Consider the following 25,614-nt stretch of genomic DNA (forward strand, 5'->3'; position numbering starts at 1 on the left):
GAAGCACGGATTCGGGGAACTGGTTTCAGGGGGGTATGAGAAAGAAGGTGAGAGAGAGAGAGAGAGAGAGAGCAAGAGAGAGAGAAGACAGGGGTTTGCCTTCCCCCAGATGATCCTCTGCCTACTGGACTGCCTGGTTGAGTGACGCCGCTCAGTGGTACTGGACCTACTCCACCATCCCTTCTAGAAGACAAACTGTTCCAACACCATGAGTTCGACCACATCTTCAGAGCTGCACCCCTCAGACAGCAGCCACCTTCGCCAGGTGTCCCTGAGCTTCTGGGTGAACACAAACAGGTGGCCAAACTCATGGACAGTCAGCAAGTGGAAACGCTGATGGTCCTGTTCAAGGGTACCGCCGACCCATTGCAAAATCACCCATTTATGTCTGGGTACTCCAGCATCTTGGTGACCTGCAGCTGCTGGGCAGCAAGTTGGGCTTCTCCGATCAGGATCGGCAACAGGCAGGCCACCGACTGGGCAACGGGCGAGCCCCATGCCTCCAAGGAGCGTTCATACAGCTCCAAGGATGTTTCAGAGTCGTCCTGCATTTCTATCTTAGCTCTGGTGAGTGTGACCTCTGCCTGCGGGGAGGAGTAATGTCCTGAGTCCTCATTACTGTGGTTTTATAAAAAAGCTGATAAACAAAACATCTACAGCTTATAAAAGATACAATTCAGGGGGCAAATCATGGAGATATCTTGTGGTTATTTCAGTGGAAAAATGAATCAACGTTTGTGTACATTTCTGAGGCAGCTGTCATGACAGAACCGCCTCCCCCCCCCCCACCCCCCAAAAGGCACCACTGCCAGAGTGCCAGAAAACACTCCCTCCCCTCGTGGTCCTGGCCTTCTCGGCAAAATGTCTTTACAGCCCCTTAGTTCCAAGGCAGGGCGTTGTCCAACAGATAGCAGGCTCCTCAAGGAGCCGAGGGGAAGGCATGAAGTTGGGGCAGTAGACAACCCAGCTTCCCACGCCTGGGTACTATCAGCTTCAGCAGAGTGAGAAGGCGGAGCGACGTCCTCAACGTGCAGGAAGGCGGAGTGACGTCCTCAACCGAGCAGGAAGGCGGAGTGACGTCCTCAATCGTGCAGGAAGGCGGAGCGACGTCCTCAACCGTGCAGGAAGGCGGAGCGACGTCCTCAACCGATCAGGGAGGTGGAGCGACGTCATCAACTGAGCAGGAGGGCGGAGCGACGTCCGAAGCGGAGGCTGGCGTAGTGACATCCTAGGCAGAACAGGGAAGAAAAGCTGAGCTCATGGTCGCACCGGGAGGCGGAGCAACTTCATCAGCTGAACAGGGATGCTGAGCTCTGTCCTCAGACGAGCAGGGAGGCTGAACGACATTCTCTGTCGACTTGGCATGCTGGACGAGATCCACAGTGGGGGAGGGAGGGTGGGAGATGGTTCCAGCCTGGTTGGAAGGCTCCCCTTTGGCATACCCCATGACGGGGTACATCATGTCGAGCCATTCCTGATTGTTTTTATTTAGGGACAATTTTCCCTCTTTCTCCCACCTCGGCATTTTCTTTTTATAAAGGGCCTCTTGGATTCTGAAAAGATCTGCTGCAACCATGTTGAGGTCTTACGTTCTCTCACGATTTCAAGGTGGAGACAGACGTAAGTGCGATTAGAATTTTAATTAATATCAAAGCAAAACACAAAACAAGAACTATGAACAGGCAGCAAAACACTAAGGCAAAGAATAACCGTGAAACAAAGACCATAAACACAGACAACGGTAAAGGAAGACAAACGTAAGACAAGGAGTGCAGTGCAAACTGTGGCTATATACACATAGGTGCTCATTAACATGACGTGATTCAGATGCAGGTGGTCATGTGACTGTGATACAGTGAGGTGCAGTGCATGCTGGGAACTGTAGTTCAGCGTTCCTTCTCTGATATACATGACCAAAAGTTCATACTATTACGACTTACCACAAAAGCTTGTTAAGTGTGTGGTTTTGCGGGGACATACAGAGTTGAGGACAGTTACGGGGTATTTCCAGCTTCCTGTAGAAATCTTTTTGGAGCGGGGGACGGGGTAATTTGTGGCACAATCCTGCACCATGTTATGTTGCACAACAGACAGGAGAGACATTCTCACTTCTGTCTGGTCAGCGATGAACTGCTAAATTTGCACTTCCTGTGTGAGCACTTCCTGTAAAGGTGTGAATGAAGTAATGTAATAAACGTCCAGTGTGTGACCTATAGAGTGTGTTCATTATGATCAGACTCGGTGCAGCAGTTGGTCAGTGTGTGTTTAGCTCCAATTCTCTCTTTGGATTAATGTGTGTGTTTGGGTCCTCAGTCAGAATGCAGGTGTGTTTTCTTCTCCTCCTTATACAGCTTCATGTCACTGAAGGTGAGTCTGCCGATCTTTCTCTCTTTTTTCTCTCTTTTTTTAATTTGGATGACTTTTTGGAGTTTTTCTGTTTGCCATCAAACCAAATATAAATTTAAATATAAACGTGAGAAAATGTTCATTATGGAACTTTTATAAAATGTACTTAGCACTTATTAAATAAGAACTTCCTGCTAGAGCTTTATTAATCCCCGCCCATGTCCTGGGTTCATGTAGAACGCTGAGTCTCCTTCATCATGATTGGTGTTCTGGTTGTTCCTGCCTCGTCCCCCTACAGTTTCCTCTTGCGCTGTCATTGGCTGTTACTCATCGAGTTTCTTACGGCGTCGTACATGTCTCAAACATGCTTGAACCACTGGGGTGTGAACACTGTTCTCAGAATATGTGGATGACGTCAGTAAACTGCTTACCCGTGTGGTGTGTTCACGCCGTCACTTCCTTCACCAGCAGTCGGCCTCTTCGGTGGTGTGTCACTAAAATAGAAGCGGGTTTATCTGTTCAGAGGAAAATACATGCAGAGTTTCAGTGCCTCAGAGTAACACAAGATAAAATTAGACTAGCCATGTTGTAGCTTTTAGATCTTTGTATCAGATATAACTCCTGTTAAATTACAATTAAATTCCTGCTGAATCTTCACACATTTTATTTCCAGTTAAAAGCGCATGTGAGCATTGTGTAGTTTGTGTTCTGTGGATTAACACTTGACCATGGGTGTGACAAATGATGAGAGACTTTTACATTCAAACTGATAAACACTCAATAATCTCTTTCATTTGTATAAATGTGAGAAATGTTTGTTTTTTTCCTGCGTCACAAGCCTCTAAACATTTTTGCCTGTCTCAGTAGAAACGTCATTTGAGGAAACCACAGGTCTGTAACTGTGTGCTGTGAACTTGTCCCCATACTGCAACACTATATGACAGTAGTTGTGCATGATGCAGTGTGTTGCTCTGGTGGAAGTGTTTAAAATAACGTTTAAAATAACGAACAATTGCACACCTCTTTGTCTTTGACTGGCCAGTTGTGGATATTAGAGGGTTATCAAAATGTGTGACTAGTGGACATTAATAAGATGAGGATGTTAGTGTGATGTGGACATTAGTGTGTTGTGGACATTGTGTTGTGGACATTATGTTGTGGACATTAGTGTGTTGTGGACATTAGTGTGATGTGGACATTATGTTGTGGACATTAGTGTGATGTGGACATTATGTTGTGGACATTAGTGTGATGTGGACATTATGTTGTGGACATTAGTATGTTGTGGACATCAGTATGATGTGGACATTATGATGTGGACATTAGTGTGACATGGAGATTATATTGTGCATATTAGTGTGATATAGACATGAGTGTGTTGTGCATATTAGTGTGATATAGACATGAGTGTGTTGTGGACATTAGTGTGATATAGACATGAGTGTGTTGTGGACATTAGTGTGATATAGACATTAGTGTGATGTGGACATTATGTTGTGGTCATTAGTATGATGTGGACATTATGTTGTGGACATTAGTGTGATGTGGACATTATGTTGTGGACATTAGTATGATGTGGACATTATGTTGTGGACATTAACAAGTTGTTGTAATTATTGTGTTGTGAACATTAGTGTGATGTAGACATTATGAAGTTGTGGACATTATGGAGTTGTGGACATTAACAAGTTGTTGTAATTATTGTGTTGTGGACATTGGCGTGATGTGGACTCAAAGTGTTTGTGTCAGTAAACTGTTCTATAATCTATGAAATACACTGTGCCGTTAGTGTAATAACAGAAGATATTGTTAGAACTAACAGCAACGATGCCTTCCAACAAAAACTTGGCAAATATGGACACTGCTTTTGCAATGTTATTAGGAGAACTTTGCCATTTACACAGCGGTACGTAGTACATAGCTACTCATGCAGCATACCATTGGAAAGCTAAGAATCTTTGATTTGATTGATATAAACTGTTTAAAGATACAATCACCAAAGCAGCTACAATATATCAACTGGTGTGTTTCTACAGGCTGCAGACTGGAAGGAAACGGAGAGATAAAACCGGTCACTGCATACACCGGAGACTCAGTACTGCTGCCCTGCTCCTGCACTGACCTCCACACCAAACCTGAGACACTCACATGGAGGAAATACACAAATGGAAATAACTGGGTAGAGATATCTCCTGAGAGAGAGCAGTACAAAGACAGATTTCAGCTGGTTAATGATCTCTCTTCAGGAAATTTCTCTCTGCTCATATCACACCTGACTGTAGTGGATGGAGGAGGTTACAGATGTGATCTTAAAGGGAGTGAATACAGATATTTCAGACTCACTGTTAAAGGTAAATGAGTCATTTTTATTCACAATGCTACTTCAGTGATAATTTCAGGACAGATTAATCTGATGATGTAACAGCAATGCAATATGTTGATGTTTGTTCATTCTCCAGGTTGCACACTGAATAATCAGACAGTGACTGTGACTGGATACGTGGGACAGTCTGTCCTTCTGCCCTGCTCCTGCTCTGAACTACAAACCAAACCACAAACTTTCAGATGGCAATTTTTACAACATCACAAAGAAATCTTCCCAAAGGACGAGACAAATCGCTACACAGACAGAGTTCAGATCTTTAATGATCATCTTCCAGGAAATCTCTCTCTACTCATATCACACCTGACTGTAGAGGATGGAGGATGGTACAGGTGTAAGATCAGCAACACTCACTTTAAAGACGTCTTAGTCACAGTAACAGGTAAAATGACCTTCTGTATATAAACCGCATGTGAATTTGACTAAAGTCTGTCTAATAAGTGAATTATTTTAATGAATGTGACCTTTCAGCTTTTCGTTTGATGGCTAATAATATTTTAATTAAATTATAGAATATGTGTGGTTTAGATTTAAAAGTATATCATTTATAGTTTTATACCTGATTCTCACATGCTTTTGAAACCTGCTTCACTTTCACAATATTTACATCATTAAAAACTAGACACAGACTCTGGTGTTTTCACGCCGTCACTTCCTTCACCAGCAGTCGGCCTCTTCAGTGGTGTGTCACTAAAATAGAAGCGGGTTTATCTGTTCAGAGGAAAATACATGCAGAGTTTCAGTGCCTCAGAGTAACACAAGATAAAATCAGACTAGCCATGTAGTAACTTTTAGATCTTTGTATCAGATGTTTTTATTACAACCCCAATTCCGAAAAAGTTGGGACAATATGGAAAAAGCTAATAAAAACAAAGAGAAGGGATTTGTAAATGTACTTTGACTTGTATTTAAACAAAAAAACGTATTAAGACAGGGTATTTGATGTTTTACATGCAGCTGATCAACTGCATAGTTATTTTTAAGATAACGTTTATTTTGAAATTGAGGCATGCAACACGTTCGAATAAAGTTGGGACAGGGGCAGTTTAGGACTAATACCGATGTGATAAGTTGAAATAAGAAGGTGATGTGAAACAGGTGAGACAATCGTCTAATCATAGTATATAAGGAGCCTTGAAGCTCGCCAGTCTGCCAACTGATGCATCAGCGAATAATCCAACACTTTGAGAAGAACATTCCCCAAAGACAAATCGGTAGGATTTTGGGCATTTCACCTTCTACATTGTACAATATAATTTAAAGTTTCAAGGAATCCGGTCAAATCACGGTGCGTAAAGGGCGCGGCCGAAAACCGCTTCTGAATGCGAGTGATCCCTGATTCCTCAGACATCACTGTCTTAAAAACCGTCATGAGTCTGTAATGGAGATCCTGACATGGGCTCGGAATACTTTGGTAAACGTTTGTCAGTCGACACCATTCGCCGCTGCATTCAAAGACACAAGATACGGTTTTACTATGCAAAGCTGAAGCCATACATCAACACTGTCCAGAAGCTCTGCCCACTTCTCTGGGCTCGGTCTCATCTGAGATGGACAGTAGCACAATGGAGTCAAGTTTTGTGGTCTAACGAGTCGACATTTCAAATAATTTTGGGAAAAAACAGCCGTCGTGTTCTCCGGGCCAAAGAGGAAAAGGACCGTCCAAACTGTTATCAGCGTCAGGTCCAAAAGCCAGCGTCTGTTATAGTATGGTGATGTGTCACTGTCCATGGTATGGGTAACTTACACATCTGTGAGGGCAGCATTAATGCAGAAAGATACGTACACATTTTGGAGCAACATATACTGCCATCCAGAGCAGGACAACGCCAAACCACATTCTGCCCGGATTACAAGCGCATGGTTGCGTAAGCAGAGAGTGTGGTGCTAGCATGGCCTGCTGCAGTCCTGACCTGTCTCCCATTGAGAATGTGGCACATTATAAACCACAAAATAAGGCAACGAAGGCCCCGTACAGTTGCACAGCTGGAGAAATGCATAATGGATGAATGGGGGGAAATTCCCCTTGCTAAACTTAACCAACTGGTGTCTTCACTCAGCGCCCAAACGTTTAACAAGTGTTATAAAAAGAAAAGGTGATGTTACACAGCGGTAAACAGTCGACTGTCCCAACTTTTTTGGAGTGTGTTGCAGTCATCAAATTTGAAATGAGTGTATTTGAAAAAAAAATTAAAAATTTAATTCACAAAATAAACCATCAAATAATGTGTTAATAATGTGTTTTCAATACAGTATAGGGTGAACTGAATTTTCAAATGATTCACTTTAACAAGACCTGCAGGACATCAATCCTGCATATAATTATGTCCTTCAGAATATTCCCGTATTTTTTTTTTTGTTTAAGGAGATTTCTAAACAAGAATAAATGAACACTCCATCTCAGATACTGACTACTGACCATTTAGAGCTTTTTAACTGTTTACATTTTCATATTCAGTTACATCCCTACTGTAGACATTAATAAGATGTGGACATTAATAAGATGAGGAGGTTAGTGAGATGTGGATATTAATAAGATGTGGACATTAATAAGATGAGGATGTTAGTGAGATGGGGACATTAATAAGATGAGGATGTTAGTGAGATGTGGACATTAATAAGATGAGGATGTTAGTGAGATGTGGACATTAATAAGATGAGGATGTTAGTGAGATGTGGACATTAATAAGATGAGGATGTTAGTGAGTTGTGGACATTAATAAGATGAGGATGTTAGTGAGATGTGGACATTAATAAGATGAGGATGTTAGTGAGATGTGGACATTAATAAGATGAGGAGGTTAGTGAGATGTGGACATTAATAAGATGTGGACATTAATAAGATGTGGATATTAATAAGATGAGGATGTTAGTGAGTTGTGGACATTAATAAGATGAGGATGTTAGTGAGTTGTGGATGTTAGTGAGTTGTGGACATTAATAAGATGAGGATGTTAGTGAGTTGTGGACATTAATAAGATGAGGATGTTAGTGAGATGTGGACATTAATAAGATGAGGATGTTAGTGAGTTGTGGACATTAATAAGATGAGGATGTTAGTGAGTTGTGGACATTAATAAGATGAGGAGGTTAGTGAGTTGTGGACATTAATAAGATGAGGATGTTAGTGAGTTGTGGACATTAATAAGATGAGGATGTTAGTGAGTTGTGGACATTAATAAGATGTGGATGTTAGTGAGTTGTGGACATTAATAAGATGTGGATGTTAGTGAGTTGTGGAGTTGGAGGTCGTCTTTAGTTCTGTAGAGTTGCTGCAGATGGTGAACTGCTCATTAACAGATCATTAACCGGTGTTTTTCTACAGGCTGCAGACTGGAAGGAAACGGAGAGACAAAACTGATCACTGCATACACAGGAGACTCAGTACTGTTGTCGTGCTCCTGCACTGACCTCCACACCAAACCTGAGACACTCACATGGAGGAAATACACAAATGGAAATAACTGGGTAGAGATATCTCCTGAGAGAGAGCAGTACAAAGACAGATTTCAGCTGGTTAATGATCTCTCTTCAGGAAATTTCTCTCTGCTCATATCACACCTGACTGAAGAGGATGGAGGAGTTTACATGTGTAGTCTTAAAGAGAGTGAATACAGAGACTTCACACTCACTGTTAAAGGTAAATGAGTCATTTTTATTCACAATGCTACTTCAGTGATAATCTCAGGACAGATTAATCTGATGATGTAACAGCAATGCAATATGTTGATGTTTGTTCATTCTCCAGGTTGCACACTGAATCGTCAGACAGTGACTGTGACTGGATACGTGGGACAGTCTGTCCTTCTGCCCTGCTCCTGCTCTGAACTACAAGCCAAACCACACACTTTCAGATGGATCTATATTAAAGGAACTGATCGCATAAAGATCTTCCCAAAGGACGAGACAAATCGCTACACAGACAGAGTTCAGATCTTTAATGATCATCTTCCAGGAAATCTCTCTCTACTCATATCACACCTGACTGTAGAGGATGGAGGATGGTACGGGTGTGAGATCAGCAACAATATCGATACAAACATCCGACTCACAGTAAAAGGTAAAACGACCTTCTGTATATAAACTATATGTGCAGTTGACTACAGTATCTATCCAAGGAAAAGAAATTAGAGGTAACATAAAATCAGAAATAAAATGTAAGAATCAGACATGAAAAGTTTCTGCTCCGTGTTCTGCCCCTCGTCTGGGTTTGTGTTTATGATTATAGATGATCCGAGTGTGTGTTCTGACCCGCTTTCAATTCTCACTACGGTTCCTGGATTGTCTTTAATAAAGAACACGCTGAGTTTACACACTTGTGTCCTGCCTTCACTCACTGCACATCACACTCTTTATTTATAACTTATTAAACCTTTCTCTCCTTGCAGATGCACCAACAAGACCTTCAGCATCCAGACCAGTGATCACAACAACTTCACCTAATCCTGAACCAGGTACCACACACCACTGATACACACTGGAATGAAAAGTCTTTGTGAGTACGTTAGTACATCAGCTCACAGCAAGAAACGCACACTAACTTTATCTGGTCTTTCAGTTCCTGTACGTGTCACAACAAAAGCTACAAAACCAACCCCAGTGGTCAATGACAACACAACCACACACTCTGAAACTTCTTCTGAAAACGGTCATGATCAATACACTGCATTATCTTCTGTTCATTTAAGATGCACTTACTGTGTTACATCATTATACATAAATGTTAATTTGTGTAATTATGTGAAGACTGGATATAGGGAGGATTGTATCTTCTGCTAAGAAATTCCACAGGAAACGACACGTCTACAAACCCCTTATCACTCATTCCCTATCAAACTTTTACCCTTTCCATCAGTGTCTCCTTTAAAAAGTGTAACATTCAGTGTAACACATGTAAACAGTGTTAAGGTAATGTTCTGACTGATATTGATGACGTCTCTCCAGAGCGTCTTCCCTTCGTCCCCTTCGCCGTGGTGACTGTGATCTTTCTGCACATCATCGTGGCTGTGGTCTATTGCAGAACCAGAAAGAAAGGTACACACACTTTCAAGCTCTTGTACTCTTACTACTTTGTGGACATTTATCCTCCACTTCCCTGCCATTTTATCTGCATGAACGTAGCTTTTCTTGTTTAGTTTACTCTCTAGGTCCTCTTAGAGTTCATTACAGCAGAGCTGATGGAGATGGAGCAGTGAGTCTGCAGTGGAGAAGAACTCAATCAGCTGATCCATCAATACATTAATAAACAGATTTATTCATAAATAGTACTGCATAAATAGTTCTGTAAATACCGGAGCTTCATTTTTTATTCACGTTTTGTCCTTTCCAACCTTTTAGACGTTCAGCTTTCATTTTCAGCCTAATAATATTTTAATTAATCATAGAATATGTATGGTTTAGATTTAAAAGTAGATCATTTAGAGTTTTATACCTGATTCTCACATGCTTTGGAAGCCTGCTTCACTTTCACAATATTTACATCATTAAAAACTAGGCACATTGTATTTTTCCCCTCAGAAAATATTGTAATGTTCTTGGTCCTGCATTGTAAATGCGATCAGAACTGATGTATTCTGACTAACATTGGTGCGCTTTCCTTTTTTACTTTTAAAATGAAATAAAATTTCCAGAAAACCACTATTTTTAAAGGTGTACTGTAAAGGTGTGAATGAAGGAATGTAATAATCATGCAGTGTGTGATCTATAGAGTGTGCTCATTATGATCAGAATTCATTATGACCATCTTACCCATTCCAAACCAATATCGTACCCACTCCAAACCACAATCTGACCCATTCCAACCCAACGGGAATCATTTAGAACCATTTTCCCCAATTAGAACCATCTCAACCATTCCAAACCAACATGTTACCCATGTAGCACCATCTGACCAATTCCACACCAACGCAGTACCCATTTAGAACCATCTGACCTAGTCCAAACCATTATGATACCCATTTCAAACCACCATCTCACCCATTCCAAACCAATAGGTTACCCATTTTATAACCATTTACCCATTTATTCCCATCATTTAGAAGCATTCCAAACCACCATCTTTCCTATTCTGAACCAACAATTCATCTATCTAGGACTATCTTTGCCATATCTATTCCAACACATCCAACCCTTGCCGAAACCAAATGTTATCCAGTTAGAACCATCTCGCCCATTCTGACCCACCGTCTTTCCCACTCCAAACCAATATGCTACCCATTTAGAACCATCTGATCAAGTCTGAAATAATATAGTACCCATTCCAAACCACCATCTGAACCATTCCGAACCATCTCACCCATTCTGAACCAATATGTTGCTCATTTAGAACTACTTTGCTCCCTCTGACTCAATCCTAACAGCTACCTTTCCCATCGCAAACCAGTGTTACCCACTTAGGACAGTCATCACCATTTGGAACCATCTCCTCACCCGTTCTATTCTATTGAGCCCACTGCTGCAGACCACAAGGGGAATCATGATAAGTGTAGTCTTACTGTCCTTTATCAGTAAAAGTTAGTATCCATAACATGACGAATGACACGCAGTACGCTCCAAGCTGGCTTTAAACGGTCTAGTAAAACAAGTGTCAGTCAGTGTGATCCAGGGTGCGTACAGACAAGACTGTGTGCGGCTTTTCCTTTTTATTGGCTTCATCATCCGAGTGACCTCATCAAAGTTTTTTTTGGGAGGGAGGGGGGTGTTTCTTTTGAATTCAAAGTTTGCAGGTTGAGCATGGACTAAACGGATTATTACATTAAATTATTACAAAACATAAAAATTCCATGTTACATTAGTCCATATGGCCACACCTCTATTTTGGACATTAAGATACACACATTACAGTGTACATTATTCAGCTACAGCAATATACAGTCTGGTAGGAAACCCATTCAAAGCCATATTATAAGATAATGGATGGAATGGAAAGGAATAAAAATGATGGATAGAGGGAAGGATGGATTTATGGATGAATGGTTCGTTCCCTGAATAAAGTGAATGGAATAAATGAATAAATGAATAAGGAAATGAAGGAAATACGGGAATGAAAAGAGGGAGGGAATGTAAGGGAATTAAGAAACTATGGTATGGATGGATGGATGGATTGGAAGGAAAAAAGGGAGGAAACAATATGGTGAAAGGAATGAAGAAATGATGCATGAAGGGTTGGATGGATGGATGGAAGGAAGGAAATAGAAACAATGATGGATAGAAAGATGTAAAAAAGGAATGGAAAGGATGGATGGATGAGAATGAAGATATGATGGAGGAAAGGAATGAAATGAAATGGATGGATGGAAGAAAGGATGGAAGCCAGTCTGCTACAAGTAACTAACTTTCATGAATATTTTTTTACACAAAAAATGTAACTATAAATGGATAAAAAAGGTAATTATTGGAATATCGCTCGAGTATAAGAGGAATAAAGCCCTTCAGGACACGCTGTAATAGTGACACCGCTTCATCACACCACCCGTCGTTTATTAGTTTCCTAGAACAGCATGACACCAAGTAGATTATTCCTTACTTGATTGTATTAATCATTTATGTTTATAAATTTACCTCAATTTACAGTTTAGATCTCATTTTATTATTAGAATTACTCTCATAATTAACCACAAAAACCTTCTCGTCATTTCTTTTTAACCCGTCTCTACCGAGGGTGCCGATAATTCTGGTTGAGTTTCATGAATGCTTGTTCACATGCAGTGCACATGTATAAAAGGTTCTTGTTGAGTAAGTGTAGGGATGAACTTTACCTTTATTGCGATAAAAACAACATGAGACGTGCGTTACATTCGCATGCGATGATGCTGAGGTTTAGAAAATGAGGGGACACGATGACATCACTGCGTCTCCAGTTATTATCCGACTCACGAGGGATTTTTTTCCTTCAGAAAGTCACGCTGGACCTACAGAGATGAGGGACGAGCCGCGAGAGCGCCGTTTATCGAAGTCATTAAAAACGGCTTCATCACTGGAGTTTTCATTAAGCGCTGCATGTGTGTGCTGACATTTAGGAGTCTGCTGGCAGGCTGGGCTGCTAACACACACACACACACACACACGCTGCTAGGAAACTGGGACTAGAGTTAAACACTGTCGGAACCAGAAAAGACCCTGTGAAAGTGCAAACCTCCTGTCCAATGTTTTTAGACAAGTTCTCTGTCCATCTCTCTGATGAACAACACTTTAATCCTCATTTCCTGTTCGCTGTTTAGCAATGCCTGTTAATCCAGGTGTGTGTTATATCAAGACACACACACACACACACAAGCACACACACACACACACACACACACACAGAGAGACAGACAGAGTCAGAAATACAGACAGTTGGAGACAGACAGAAAGCGGTGGATAGAGAGCGAGAGAGACAGACAGCCAGACAGTGAGTCAAAAATAAACACAGACAGACAGATGGAGTCAGACAAACAGTAGTAGACAGAGACGCAGACAGAGACAAGCAGATGGAGACAGACAGACTGTGAGACACATATAGACAGAGACAGGAAGAGAGACATGGGCAGACAAATACAAATAAAGAGACAAAAAGATAGAAACCAACAAAGACAGAGACAGACATGTAGAACAGTTCTGAGTGGGTGTGGCCTAAAATACTACTATTCTACTGAACCAGAAATGGAGTGTGAGGCAGCAGTAGCGCGAACCCTAGCCTTACTCACTGGACTTACTCAAACTGCAGCCATCCGCCCAGCGTGAAATCAGGGACTGCTGTGTTTTTTTCCTTCCTTTTTACAGGAAAATGGCTCAAAAACTGTAGAGAGCGTCCTGGGTGAGTCTCGCCGTGTGGTACGGGAACCGGACAAACCGCAAGACCCTACAGTGAACTGTGAGAACAGCTGAAAAGATCACCTGGGTCTCTCTACCCACCAGCGACACCTCGGACAACATTCGCACAGCCGCCAGTACTGCAGACGACCACTCGCACCCCTCTCACCGACTCTTCACCCTCCTGCCTCCTTCAGAGGGTCCAGGAGCCAGCAGACTCCACACCGACTCAACACCCTGCTGCCTCCCAATGCTTACAAGGGCTGGTCAAACCCCTAACCGAGTAAGACCGCTCCAGACCGCACTTCACATAGCTACGTCAGACGCTTGCTCTGCTGCCCATATTGCTGCTATACTCGTGCTGCTACATCACACGATAGTGTACATCTCACCACACTCTCGCTGATTATTTTCCTTTAACCGCACCACACTGACCGTTTTAATCCGTACTCACGTTGGAATACTGCCAGTAAGATATGTTCTACTCGACCTGCCGTAAATCTCCTCGTATACTTGCTCACGTTCGACCAAATTTTCGGTTCGGACCTGACCCGAGCATAAAGGTTAAATGATGGATTGTGAGTCTTAAATCTTATAATATGAGTCTTATAATCAACACCTGACTTCATGATGAACTTATTCCATTCAAGTCCATCTAGTTTCCTGCATTAAGCACCATGCTGTTCGACTACCTGCTGATAGAGGGGCAGTGTGATTCAGCCCTGACTTCATCTGTATCTAAAGAGAGAGCGATGCAGCGGTGCTTTAATCCTCCTCGTCCTCTGTAAAGATATATTTCAGACCTGGTGTATGTTGTGCAAGGCTATCAGCAGAAACACTCGAAGGTGGAAGATGCTGCAATGTGAAACAAGGTCGTTGTGCGTGTTTGGTGAAGACAGCAGGAAAAGACACACACACACACACACACACACACACACACACACAGAGAAAGGTAGAGAGATGGAAAGGAAGTGTCAGTTATAGTACTCCACATGCACTCACTGTTAGACTAACTGTTAAAGAAAAGCTGCACTGAATAAGACAAAAAATATAGATTTCAGTCGAAGAGACCAAAAGTTATACTGCACAATTTATTTATTTATTTTTTAATCCAATTGTTCAAAATATTTAAATAAATGATACTTTGTGGGTTATTTATTGGACTTTTTTTTTTTTTTAAATTATTATTCCTGAAGTTTCCACCAGTTTATGATTTATGGAGCTACTTATATTTACAAGAACTCAATCATACATATACAAACTTTGAAAGAACAAACATCACCCACCTTGATTCTCCAAAATGTTCTCCACTCTCAAAATCTCATCCTGCTCCTTCTCCTCACGTCTGTACAGAACCAAAACCCGACCTCTCCTCCAACTCCTCTCTCTCTCTCTCTCTCTCTCTCTCTCTCCACACTGATGTACACTGAACAGTCCGCCTCTAAACCCCTGCATGTGATCAGATGATTGGTGCTCTTCTGTTCTCCTGCACCATGAAGTTCTTCCTCTTTACTGCATTAATCCATCAGCCTGGTCTTCAGCTCGACCTGCTTCTTTATTTATTTATTTATTTATTTTTTCCAGCAGAGAATGAACAGTAAAGAAGCTCAGAAACGGACGCAGGCATTACAGTAGAGTGCAGTGCATTGTTATTTACAAACACAGCGCAGGTTCTCTGCAACAGGTGAACGTAATTACACGCTGGGAACGCGCACGCGTCCCTTTTCTCCATCGCCAGCGCGCTCCCGGTGGAGTCACGTGACCAGGCGCACGCTTTTCTCCCGCAGTTAGTCCACTTTTGCTGCCCGCTTAATGTTGATATACAAACATTCGAATAATTATATCTCTGTATTAAATCATCTCATCAGCGCCCCCTTGAGGCTGTGTGTGTTACTGTATCAATGTGTTTGTGTCAACAAACTGGTCTCAAATATATGATAATATACTGTGTATGATTATATAGTTTTATTTTTATTTAATAGAGCAAAGATCAGCATGCAGTATTTATTATATCATGTACACACCACGGGATATCATCTAAATGCAAACTAAACAATATTAACAAATCAACGCCAGGGGGCGCCATTAAGTAAGCAAGTATGTAAGTAAATGAATGAAGGGACGAATGAATGACTATCAAACAAAGAAACAAATAAAAAGATATTTACCATATACTGAGGTGTAAGGACTACTAAGGCATACAGAATGGAGAGAGTATATGGAACAAAGAAGTGTATAAAGTATTGCAGTTCATTTAAGTGTACACACTACTGAAGTGTATGAAAGAGTTATATGTAAGTGTAGCACTTGTTTGCTCTGATACAACTTTATTGAGCTACTGGACCAGTTCTAGGTTCGGATGGAGTGGGGTAACGGTGAAAAAATTAGACCAGAGACCAGGTTCTTTAAATACAAAAGGCATCAGTTTACTGAAGGTCAACAAAGGCAATACATTTAACAGACATCAGAACCAATGAATAGTCCTGCAAGTAGCAAAAGGTAGGTAGAACCCACTTTAATCCTTTTTTCCTCTGTCCCTTTCCTTCACCTAGGTCACAAACAATTTGGTTTACCTAGCTTATTTTATTAGATTAGACCGGTCTAAGTATTTTATTTTAGGTTAATAGGGTGTGCCTATATTCTCTTTCTCTATTGGCCTTTTTTCTTGAGTTTACTCTTTTTTCCCTTCCCTTACAGGTGAGAAAACATTTATGTCAGTTCCAAATCAAAGTCAATTCAAGTAAAACACTCTTAACCCTTGAATCATAATATTCACAATGATGAAACAGAATACAATGTGAAGTAACACATCAGATCCAGTCCAAGTTCAGTTTCACTTATACCTTCAAATTCAATTAAGATCAGTAAAGTTCAGTTCAGTTCCAAGGGAAAAAAAAAAAAAACTAGTCACCACAATTCCTTACAGCCATGCTTCAATGTGTTTACATTCAATCACTGTCAGACTGTTTTTAACCATTCTTAATTGTTTCTTACGTGTATGTGTTTTAACTGATTACCTTATTCATGCATTTTATGAATTATTTATTTGGTGATAATTCAATGTGGGTTACATAAGGAATATTGTAGTGTATAGAATACTGAAGTGTACTGAATACTGAAGTGCATGATTTAGTGATCTTTACTACTTTGCATAAGTTTTGTCCAGTTCTTTGCAATGGACACTCTTTTCTCCTGCATTTAATAACATAATGTTTTAAATCTAAATATTGTAGCGAGTTTAGACAGCAGTGGGCGGAGCACAGACAGACACGGGGCTGTTTAAGTATAAAATGAAGTGAATTTATTTACAGTTTGTGATAGTATGTGCGTGCAGGAATGGTCCTTAGGGGGAAGTGCTCGTGTGCCGGGGTCGTCCGTGGGCGGTAAGTGCCGCGCTGGAGGTCTTCCGAGAGGCTGGAGTTGGGTTCTGTCCGTCAGCCTCGTCCCGGATACAGCCAAGGGGCGGAGCCTTTGGTCGCGCTCGCGCTCTCTGCAAAAGACACAACACACATTAATCAGTGCACCGGGAGAGTCCTCTCTCCCTTTGCTAGAGGAGGATCGCCCTTTTATACTCTTCCTTCGTCTGCTGGATGGTGGAGAGCAGACGCGCTGCTCATCAGCCGCCAGCCGTGTGTATTTCGGCGGCTTCCCCCCGCCGCCACGCGCTCGCCGGCTGTCCAAAACATTGGGGGTGCTGAAGCCGAGCTGTCGCTACACTGAATACTGAAGTGTATGAAATAGTGCTCTTTACTACTTTGCATAAGTTTTTGTCCTGTTCTTTGTCAGACATTTAAAAATATATATTAAAAACATATCATAAGCTTTATTCTGGTGCACTAACCCTGAAAGGCCACTAGATGGAGAAGTCAGATCAGTAATGCAGGAGCCTGTAGATGACTGTCACTGTGTCATGTCAAATCTCATGTGAGTCACGATTAGATGCATGTTTTTAAGACATGAATATGATTATTTATACAATAGTTGATTGTTTATTGGCATTAGATCATTTGAAAGGATTTAGAACAGACTCAGTTCTGCTGTGCAACAGACATGAGGAACTTCCTCACATCTATGTGTTCAGTGTCATACTGCTATATCAGCACTTCCTGTAGTAGCTGTGAGAGTGAGTGTGATCTATAGAGAGTGTTCATTATGATCAGACTCGGTGCAGCAGTTGGTCAGTGTGTGTTTAGCTCTAATTCTCTCTTTGGATTAATGTGTGTGTTTGGGTCCTCAGTCAGAATGCAGGTGTGTTTTCTTCTCCTCCTTATACAGCTTCATGTCACTGAAGGTGAGTCTGCTTCTCTCTCTCTCTGTCTCCCCCCCTCCCGTTTTTAATAATGTCAGTAAATATATGTAAGAGTTTATAATTTAATGACTGAATTTTTCTGTTTGATATCAAACCAAATATAAATATAAACGTGAGAAAATGTTCATCACCGGACTTTCATAAAACCTGCTTACCACTTATTAAATAAGAACTTCCTGCTAGAGCTTTATTAATCCCCGCCCATGTCCTGGGTTCATGTAGAACGCTGAGTCTCCTTCATCATGATTGGTGTTCTGGTTGTTCCTGACTCGTCCCCCTACAGTTTCCTCTTGCTCTCTCATTGGCTGTTACTCATCGAGGTAATTACGGCGTCGTACATGTCTCAAACATGCTTGAACCACTGGGGTGTGAACACTGTTCTCAGAATATGTGGATGACGTCAGTAAACTGCTTACCCGTGTGGTGTGTTGACGCCGTCACTTCCTTCACCAGGCGTTGTCCTCTTCGGTGGTGTGTCACTAAAATAGAAGCGGGTTTATCTGTTCAGAGGAAAATACATGCAGAGTTTCAGTTCCTCAGAGTAACACAAGATAAAATCAGACTAGCCATGTAGTAGCTTTTAGATCTTTGTATCAGATATAACTCCTGTTAAATTACAATTAAATTCCTGCTGAATCTTCACACATTTTATTTCCAGTTAAAAGCGCATGTGAGCATTGTGTAGTTTGTGTTCTGTGGATTAACACTTGACCATGGGTGTGACAAATGATGAGAGACTTTTACATTCAAACTGATAAACACTCAATAATCTCTTTCATTTGTATAAATGTGAGAAATGTTTGTTTTTTCCTGCGTCACAAGCCTCTAAACATTTTTGCCTGTCTCAGTAGAAACGTCATTTGAGGAAACCACAGGTCTGTAACTGTGTGCTGTGAACTTGTCCCCATACTGCAACACTATATGACAGTAGTTGTGCATGATGCAGTGTGTTGCTCTGGTGGAAGTGTTTAAAATAGTATTTAAAATAAAGTACAATTGAACTGCTCATTAACAGATCATTAACTGGTGTGTTTCTACAGGCTGCAGACTGAAAGGAAACAGAGAGATAAAAGAGATCACTGCATACACAGGAGGTTCAGTACTGCTGCCCTGCTCCTGCACTGACCTCCACACCAAACCTGAGACACTCACATGGGAGAAATACACAAATGATTGGGTAGAGATATCTCCTGAGAGTGAGCAGTACAAAGACAGATTTCAGCTGGTTAATGATCTCTCTTCAGGAAATTTCTCTCTGCTCATATCACACCTGACTGAAGAGGATGGAGGAGTTTACAGGTGTAGTCTTAAAGGGAGTGAATACAGAGACTTCAGACTCACTGTTAAAGGTAAATGACTCATTTTTATTCACAATGCTACTTCAGTGATAATCTCAGGACAGATTAATCTGATGATGTAACAGCAATGCAATATGTTGATGTTTCTTCATTCTCCAGGTTGCACACTGAATCGTCAGACAGTGACTGTGACTGGATACGTGGGACAGTCTGTCCTTCTGCCCTGCTCCTGCTCTGAACTACAAGCCAAACCACACACTTTCAGATGGGAATTTTTAAAAGATCACAAAGAAATCTTCCCAAAGGACGATACAAATCGCTACACAACCAGAGTTCAGATCTTTAATGATCATCTTCCAGGAAATCTCTCTCTACTCATATCACACCTGACTGTAGAGGATGGAGGATGGTACAGGTGTGAGATCAGCAACACTGACTTTAAAGACGTCTTAGTCAAATTTAAAGGTAAAATGATCTCATGTATATAAAGCAGGTGAAATTGACTTCAGTGTCTAGCTAAGAAAATGGAATGTTTTTAAATAAATATATGGACTACTACTATATTATAAACCGGTGTTGAGTACATTTATCCATTTTTGCTACAAAATAAAATGTGAAAAGTTTCTGTTCCGTGTTCTGTCCCTCATCTGTGTCTGTGTTTGTGATTTTGAACGATCCTGACTGTGTGTTCTGTCCCGCTGTCACTTCTCACTAAGATCCCTGGTTTTATTTATAAAAGATTAAATCGTTCTCTCCTCACAGACGCCCCAAAACAACCTTCAACAACCATCAGAACAACTTCCAAACAAGGTACCACACACCACTGTAACAAAAAGTCCGGCTTGTTAGTCCAGGTTAATGCATCGCGTTGTAGCAAGGCTCAAACACAACGCTCAACATCTCCATTAATCTTTGTCTTTTACTTCTTGTAGATGTAGGCGAAAGAAATCCAGAATCTGAAACATCTGGAAATGGTAATGATTCACTGCATTAACTTCACTGACAGTATTTGTGTTACATGTTTGACTGGAAAGAACTTTTCCAGAAAGGACAAATCTACTCTTTTAAAACTCATATATACACACACTCTAAAAGCCATCCAGATGTTTACTTAGTAAGTAAAACTTCATATATAAAATCACTGAGTACATTCAGCATAAAAACTGTATTTAGTTACCTATTTTTCATTATTACCTGAAAACATGTGACCCTGTTTTTTTTTTCCTTCTTAAGCTATACGCAGTTTTTTTTTTTTTTTTTTACGATAATGTTGTAGACAGGGGCAAGTATTAAATTTGCGGGAAAACCAGTTTTCACCACTTGAATGCAAAACTGTATCATTTACTAAGCGAGGAATTAAACACGATGTGGCGTGCTTTTAATTAGGTTTAGAGTTTGCGTAACATCTGTCTTACAAGTCCCTGTGTAAGCTGTTACTATAGAAACAGGAGCATTAATGAACGAGCGCATCGATACTGTATAAACCTGTGATTTGCAGCGGCACTACTGTCGGAGCTGCTTTTATCGAAAATTTAGCAACACCTTTTGCCCAATCAGAATCCAATCTCTCACCTGGTGTTATTTTTATTGCTATTTATAAAGTCCCAAACACAGATGATGCCAACACCGCCATCATCATCAGCTCTGGTGTTATTGGGGTTCTGCTGCTGCTGCTGATACTCGGAGGAGTCATGTACTGGAAACGCAGAGGTACACACACACACACACACACACACACACACGCACACATTCCTGCAGACTCACTCTGTCTGGTTTCATTCTGTAGGACAGACACGAGGACAGATCGAGACCGGTGATGGACAAACAGGACAGAGGACACAGCAGAAGAAGCAGGTGAATACACACATCACCTCCGTTTTACTAGTGGGATGTTATTTAGTAACAAGGCTTACGTTTGATGTGTGTGTGTGTGTGTGTGTGTAGGACTTTACCAAATCTCTGAACTTACCCGTAACATCAGAACCCACTTATGAAGCGGGACACAAACAGGTGAGTGCGTCCAAGTGCTCAGGACAATCCATGCTACTGATTGGTTGCCGATTTGTGCATTTGGCTGTGTGCATGCACACCTGTGTGTGTGCGTGCGTGTGTGTGTGTGTGTGTGTGTGTGTGTGTGTGTCTGGGCGTGTTTGGGTATATGAGCTTGGTCTCAAGGGCCATGTTTTCTTTCTTTTTTTTACAGAATGATTGTGATGTTCTGTACACAACTATAAATCCACAAACTGAACGCAACAAAGCAGAAGAAAAGGTGTGCATCATTCTAAAAGTGTGTATTTTACGTGTGTGTGTGTGTGTGTGTGTAATAACACGTTGTTGATGTTTATTCCTGCAGGATGATGTGACGTACTCGACTGTAGTCCACAGTAACACTGTGAGAGCAGCACACACTCCAGTGGAGTCAGGAGATAATGTAGTGTATGCCAGCATCAAAACTAACTAACATACACACACACACACACACACACACACATACACACTCACCTGCACACACACACACACACACACACATGCGCACACACACATACACATGCACACATGCACACACACACACACACACACACACACACATTATTATATCTGTGAGGTATTTTATTGACTTGTATGTTACTGTAGCTGAATAACACAAACCTTCTATGTCAAAATGTCTAAAAGTTGTCTATATTTTATCAAAAATATTTTTCTTTAAAATGTGATTATTTTTGTACTAATTTGAATTCATTGTGATTAATAATAATAATAATAATAATAATAATAATAATAATACAGGGTGTATGTATGCCTGTACATTGTTGCTTTTTATATATTTAGTTTTAAACTGTATTTAGATCTTTAAAGCAGCAGTATGTCATTTTTAAATCCCTCTTCGATCTCTTCAGTGTGCAATTGCTATCAAAACATCAACAGGCCTGCCCTGACCCTTATGCAACTTCAAGCACTCTTGTGTGTATGTATCGTGGGTTGGAAAGAACAACAACAACAACAAAAACATTATGATGTTGATTGTCAGTGTTCAGTGTTGATTTCTGGGCTGTAAAAATGTAAACAGAAACCTGAAATTGTGCATATGTACGTTAAAAAAAAAAACAATAAAATCTGAAAAGCACACTGTGGACTGCTTGTTTACATGGCCGTGTCTCATTGCAAAACGCATCTCCTCGACTTTCTCTGTCTAACTCTAGACTATTGTTCGAAAGGCAAGCTTTCGAACTGCATGCTAGCGATGCACTGGCATGTATTGCAGTCCTTGAGAGTAATAACTCACCAAATCGGGTGTTTAATAAATCAATTTATTGCCATTTATTTCAGATTTATAGCAATTACAATATGGAACTGACAAGTCCATAAAATAGCATAATAAATGTATACTTTTGAAAGAAACGAAGCAATTCAACACACATTGTAAGTTCATTCTCTTTCCCTTCCCCTCCCCCACACCTTTTCTCTCCATTTCAAATACATCTACAGAAAGCAGAACTACGTACTTTTGTACTAACTCCAAGCCTGGAAGTTGCATCATCAGTTTGTTGCTTATAAGCCATGTGAAGCATATGCTTCATCATGCAACACTGCGAAATCACATCACGCAAAATGTTTTGTGTGCTTGCTATCACAAATGTAACTGATAGCGAATGTTGTGTTCAGATTTTATATTTCTGAATTACTGTGTGAATGCCAGTAGTTGGTCTGTTGATCAAGGGGGTTGGTGGATAATGTCTGTACGCTCTGTGTAGGTCTCCAGCTTTACATCAGATGTATAGGTTGGTACTTAGTCTGCTGAGTGTGTAGGTCAGTAGCCGGAGAGTTTATTAGGTGTGTAGGTCAGTAGCTGATCTATTGATCAGGTGTATAGGTCATTAGTGGGTGAGTTGTTCACAAGTGAAGGTCAGTAGCTGAGATTTGTAAGTCAGTAGCTGGTGAATTGTTCAGCTGTGTAGGTCAGTAGCTGGTGAATTGTTCAGGTGTGTAGGTCAGTAGCTGGTGAATTGTTCAGGTGTGTAGGTCAGTAGTGGGTGAGTTGATGGGTGTAGGTCATTACTGGGTGAGTTGATGGGTGTAGGTCAGTAGTGGGTGAGTTGATGGGTGTAGGTCATTAGTGAGTGACTTGATGGGTGTAGGTCAGTAGTGGGTGAGTTGATGAGTGCAGGTCATTAGTGGGTGAGTTGATGGGTGTAGGTCATTAGTGGGTGAGTTGATGAGTGCAGGTCATTAGTGGGTGAGTTGATGGGTGTAGGTCATTAGTGGGTGAGTTGATGGGTGTAGGTCATTAGTGAGTGACTTGATGGGTGTAGGTCAGTAGTGGGTGAGTTGATGAGTGCAGGTCATTAGTGGGTGAGTTGATGGGTGTAGGTCATTAGTGGGTGAGTTGATGAGTGCAGGTCATTAGTGGGTGAGTTGATGAGTGCAGGTCATTAGTGGGTGAGTTGATGGGTGTAGGTCATTAGTGAGTGACTTGATGGGTGGAGGTCATTAGTGGGTGAGTTGAGCATGTGTGGAGGTCAGTAGCTGGTAAGTTGATCAGGTGTGTAGGTCTGATCATCATGAATCTATATTAGTAGCTGTTCTGTTCCTGTTTCTTTCTTTTCTTTACTGAAGACTCGCTGTTTCATCTCCCTCAGTACAGCCACAGAGTGCTCTAGTAGGATCTAAAGCAGAGATTACGAGACAAGACAAACAGAGCAGAACTGTTGGGAAAGCACATGAGCATACAAGGAATAAAGTTAAGTATAACGGCTCAGTCGAGTTATGCTTACTTTTGTCTTTCTTCGTGACATAGATAGTGATGACTATGTGGAAAATGATTGCAGCAAACAGGGCAATGGGGAAGTACACCATGCTCTTTCCGGGCACTGTTGCAAAAATAACAGAAATGAAGACAACAAGCAACGAGTGATATGAAGACAGAAGCATACTTCAGCTCGGTTTTTAAAGGTAGTAATTACCTGTAACCGTGATCTGCATGTATCTGAACTGATTTCTCTCAAGGAAACACGTGTAATATCCCTCATCCTCGTCAGTCAGGTGCGATATGAGCAGTGAGAGATTTCCTGGAGAGTGAGTATTAAGCAGCCGAACTCTCACCGGATATCATGTCCCATGTGATTTTGCCTGGATTGTTTTTCTTCCACTGGAACGCTGCAGGTTTTGGGGTGTATTTCACTGCAGCAGCAAGACAGTAACACTGAGCTTCCTACATGTTTTAAACATTTAAAGTTGTAGAATAGGGCGCACGGTGGCTTAGTGGTTAGCACGCTCGCCTCACAACTACAAGGGTCGTGGGGTTCGATTCCCACCGTGGCCCTGTGTGCGGAGGTTGCATGTTCTCCCCGTGCTGCGGGGGTTTCCTCCGGGTACTCTGGTTTCCTCCCCCAGTCCAAAGACATGCATGGTAGGCATGATTGGCATGTCTAAAGTGTGTGTGTATGTGATTGTGCCCTGCGATGGACTGGCACCCTGTCCAGGATGTACCCCGCCTTGTGCCCGATGCTCCCTGGGATAATCTCCAGGTTCCCCGTGACCCTGAAAAGGTTAAGCAGTATAGAAGATGGATGGATGGATGGAAGTTGTAGAATGTTCACAGAACAAGTTCGTCCTGTAAATGTTCACCTGAGATCTGTTAAGATGGTTACATCATTTTCATCCTAATCAAACAGTTCAACGAGATCTCGCTGTGTGTGGGGGAGGGGTCGTCTCCAAAGTGACCACACCCACCATGATAGAAATGGTTCATCATCGGTTAGAGAAAATCAATCAGAAGAACTTTGTATTGCGTTTGTATTTGCATTGAGTGCGCCAGTGCAGCCACTCTATACCAGAGCTACCCGTTTTATCAGTACAACAACATAAATAAAGCTTACCCACAGCAAAGTGGAACACAAAGAGAAGAAAACAAACGTTCTTCATTGGCAGGTCCGATACACTCTTATACGAGCCGAGGGACACTGAGAAATGCAGTTTGTCCTACAACGGGACTAGAAAGCACCTCGCTCACTATTCCTGCCCATTTCACTGAGTTAAATTAGAAGCAAAGTTTTTCTCTTCGTGCTAAATATAAACAAAGTCTGCTACAGACATTGTGCGCTACATCATTTTAAAGCAAGCTGTGCAGATTAATCACACACAAAGACACGCTCCACACCATGCATCTTCCTGTATTATAAATCTCCTAGATTTAAAAAACAAAACAAAGTAACTTTCCCAGAAATCCATTACTTATACTGGCGTTTTCTCATATGACTTCATGAGGTGGTGGCTTGGTTAGCATATTTGGAGGTTCGAAAACCTCTGCCTCGTGTCTGAGGAGTTTGCATGTCCTGTCTGTACATCGGGGGTTTCCTCTAGGTACTCCAGTTTCTTCCTCCAGTCCAAAGACGTGTGTTGTAGGCTGTTGGGCCCTTGAGTAAGGCCGTTAACCCGCAAATGTTCAGATATATAAGTGTAAGTCGCTCTGGATAACAACGTCTGCCAAA

The 25,614-nt window shown here is 41.4% G+C and overlaps 1 protein-coding gene across 1 annotated transcript; it reads left to right on the forward strand.

Annotated features, from left to right (window-relative positions):
* The first annotated feature begins 1,980 nt into the window (after positions 1-1,980).
* LOC128619274 (polymeric immunoglobulin receptor-like) lies at positions 1,981-22,556 on the forward strand. Its single transcript, XM_053643348.1, has 14 exons — positions 1,981-2,367; positions 8,055-8,369; positions 8,478-8,789; positions 9,118-9,183; positions 17,757-17,810; positions 18,869-19,177; positions 19,286-19,591; positions 19,889-19,936; positions 20,059-20,100; positions 20,729-20,836; positions 20,913-20,980; positions 21,071-21,136; positions 21,330-21,395; positions 21,480-22,556. The coding sequence occupies exons 1-14, from the start codon at positions 2,229-2,231 to the stop codon at positions 21,585-21,587; spliced, it is 2,007 nt and encodes a 668-aa protein (XP_053499323.1). The 5' UTR covers positions 1,981-2,228; the 3' UTR covers positions 21,588-22,556.
* Positions 22,557-25,614: the final 3,058 nt, after the last annotated feature.

Source organism: Ictalurus furcatus, chromosome 2 (assembly GCF_023375685.1).
Source record: "Ictalurus furcatus strain D&B chromosome 2, Billie_1.0, whole genome shotgun sequence".
In the NCBI taxonomy this organism is placed as follows: domain Eukaryota; kingdom Metazoa; phylum Chordata; class Actinopteri; order Siluriformes; family Ictaluridae; genus Ictalurus; species Ictalurus furcatus.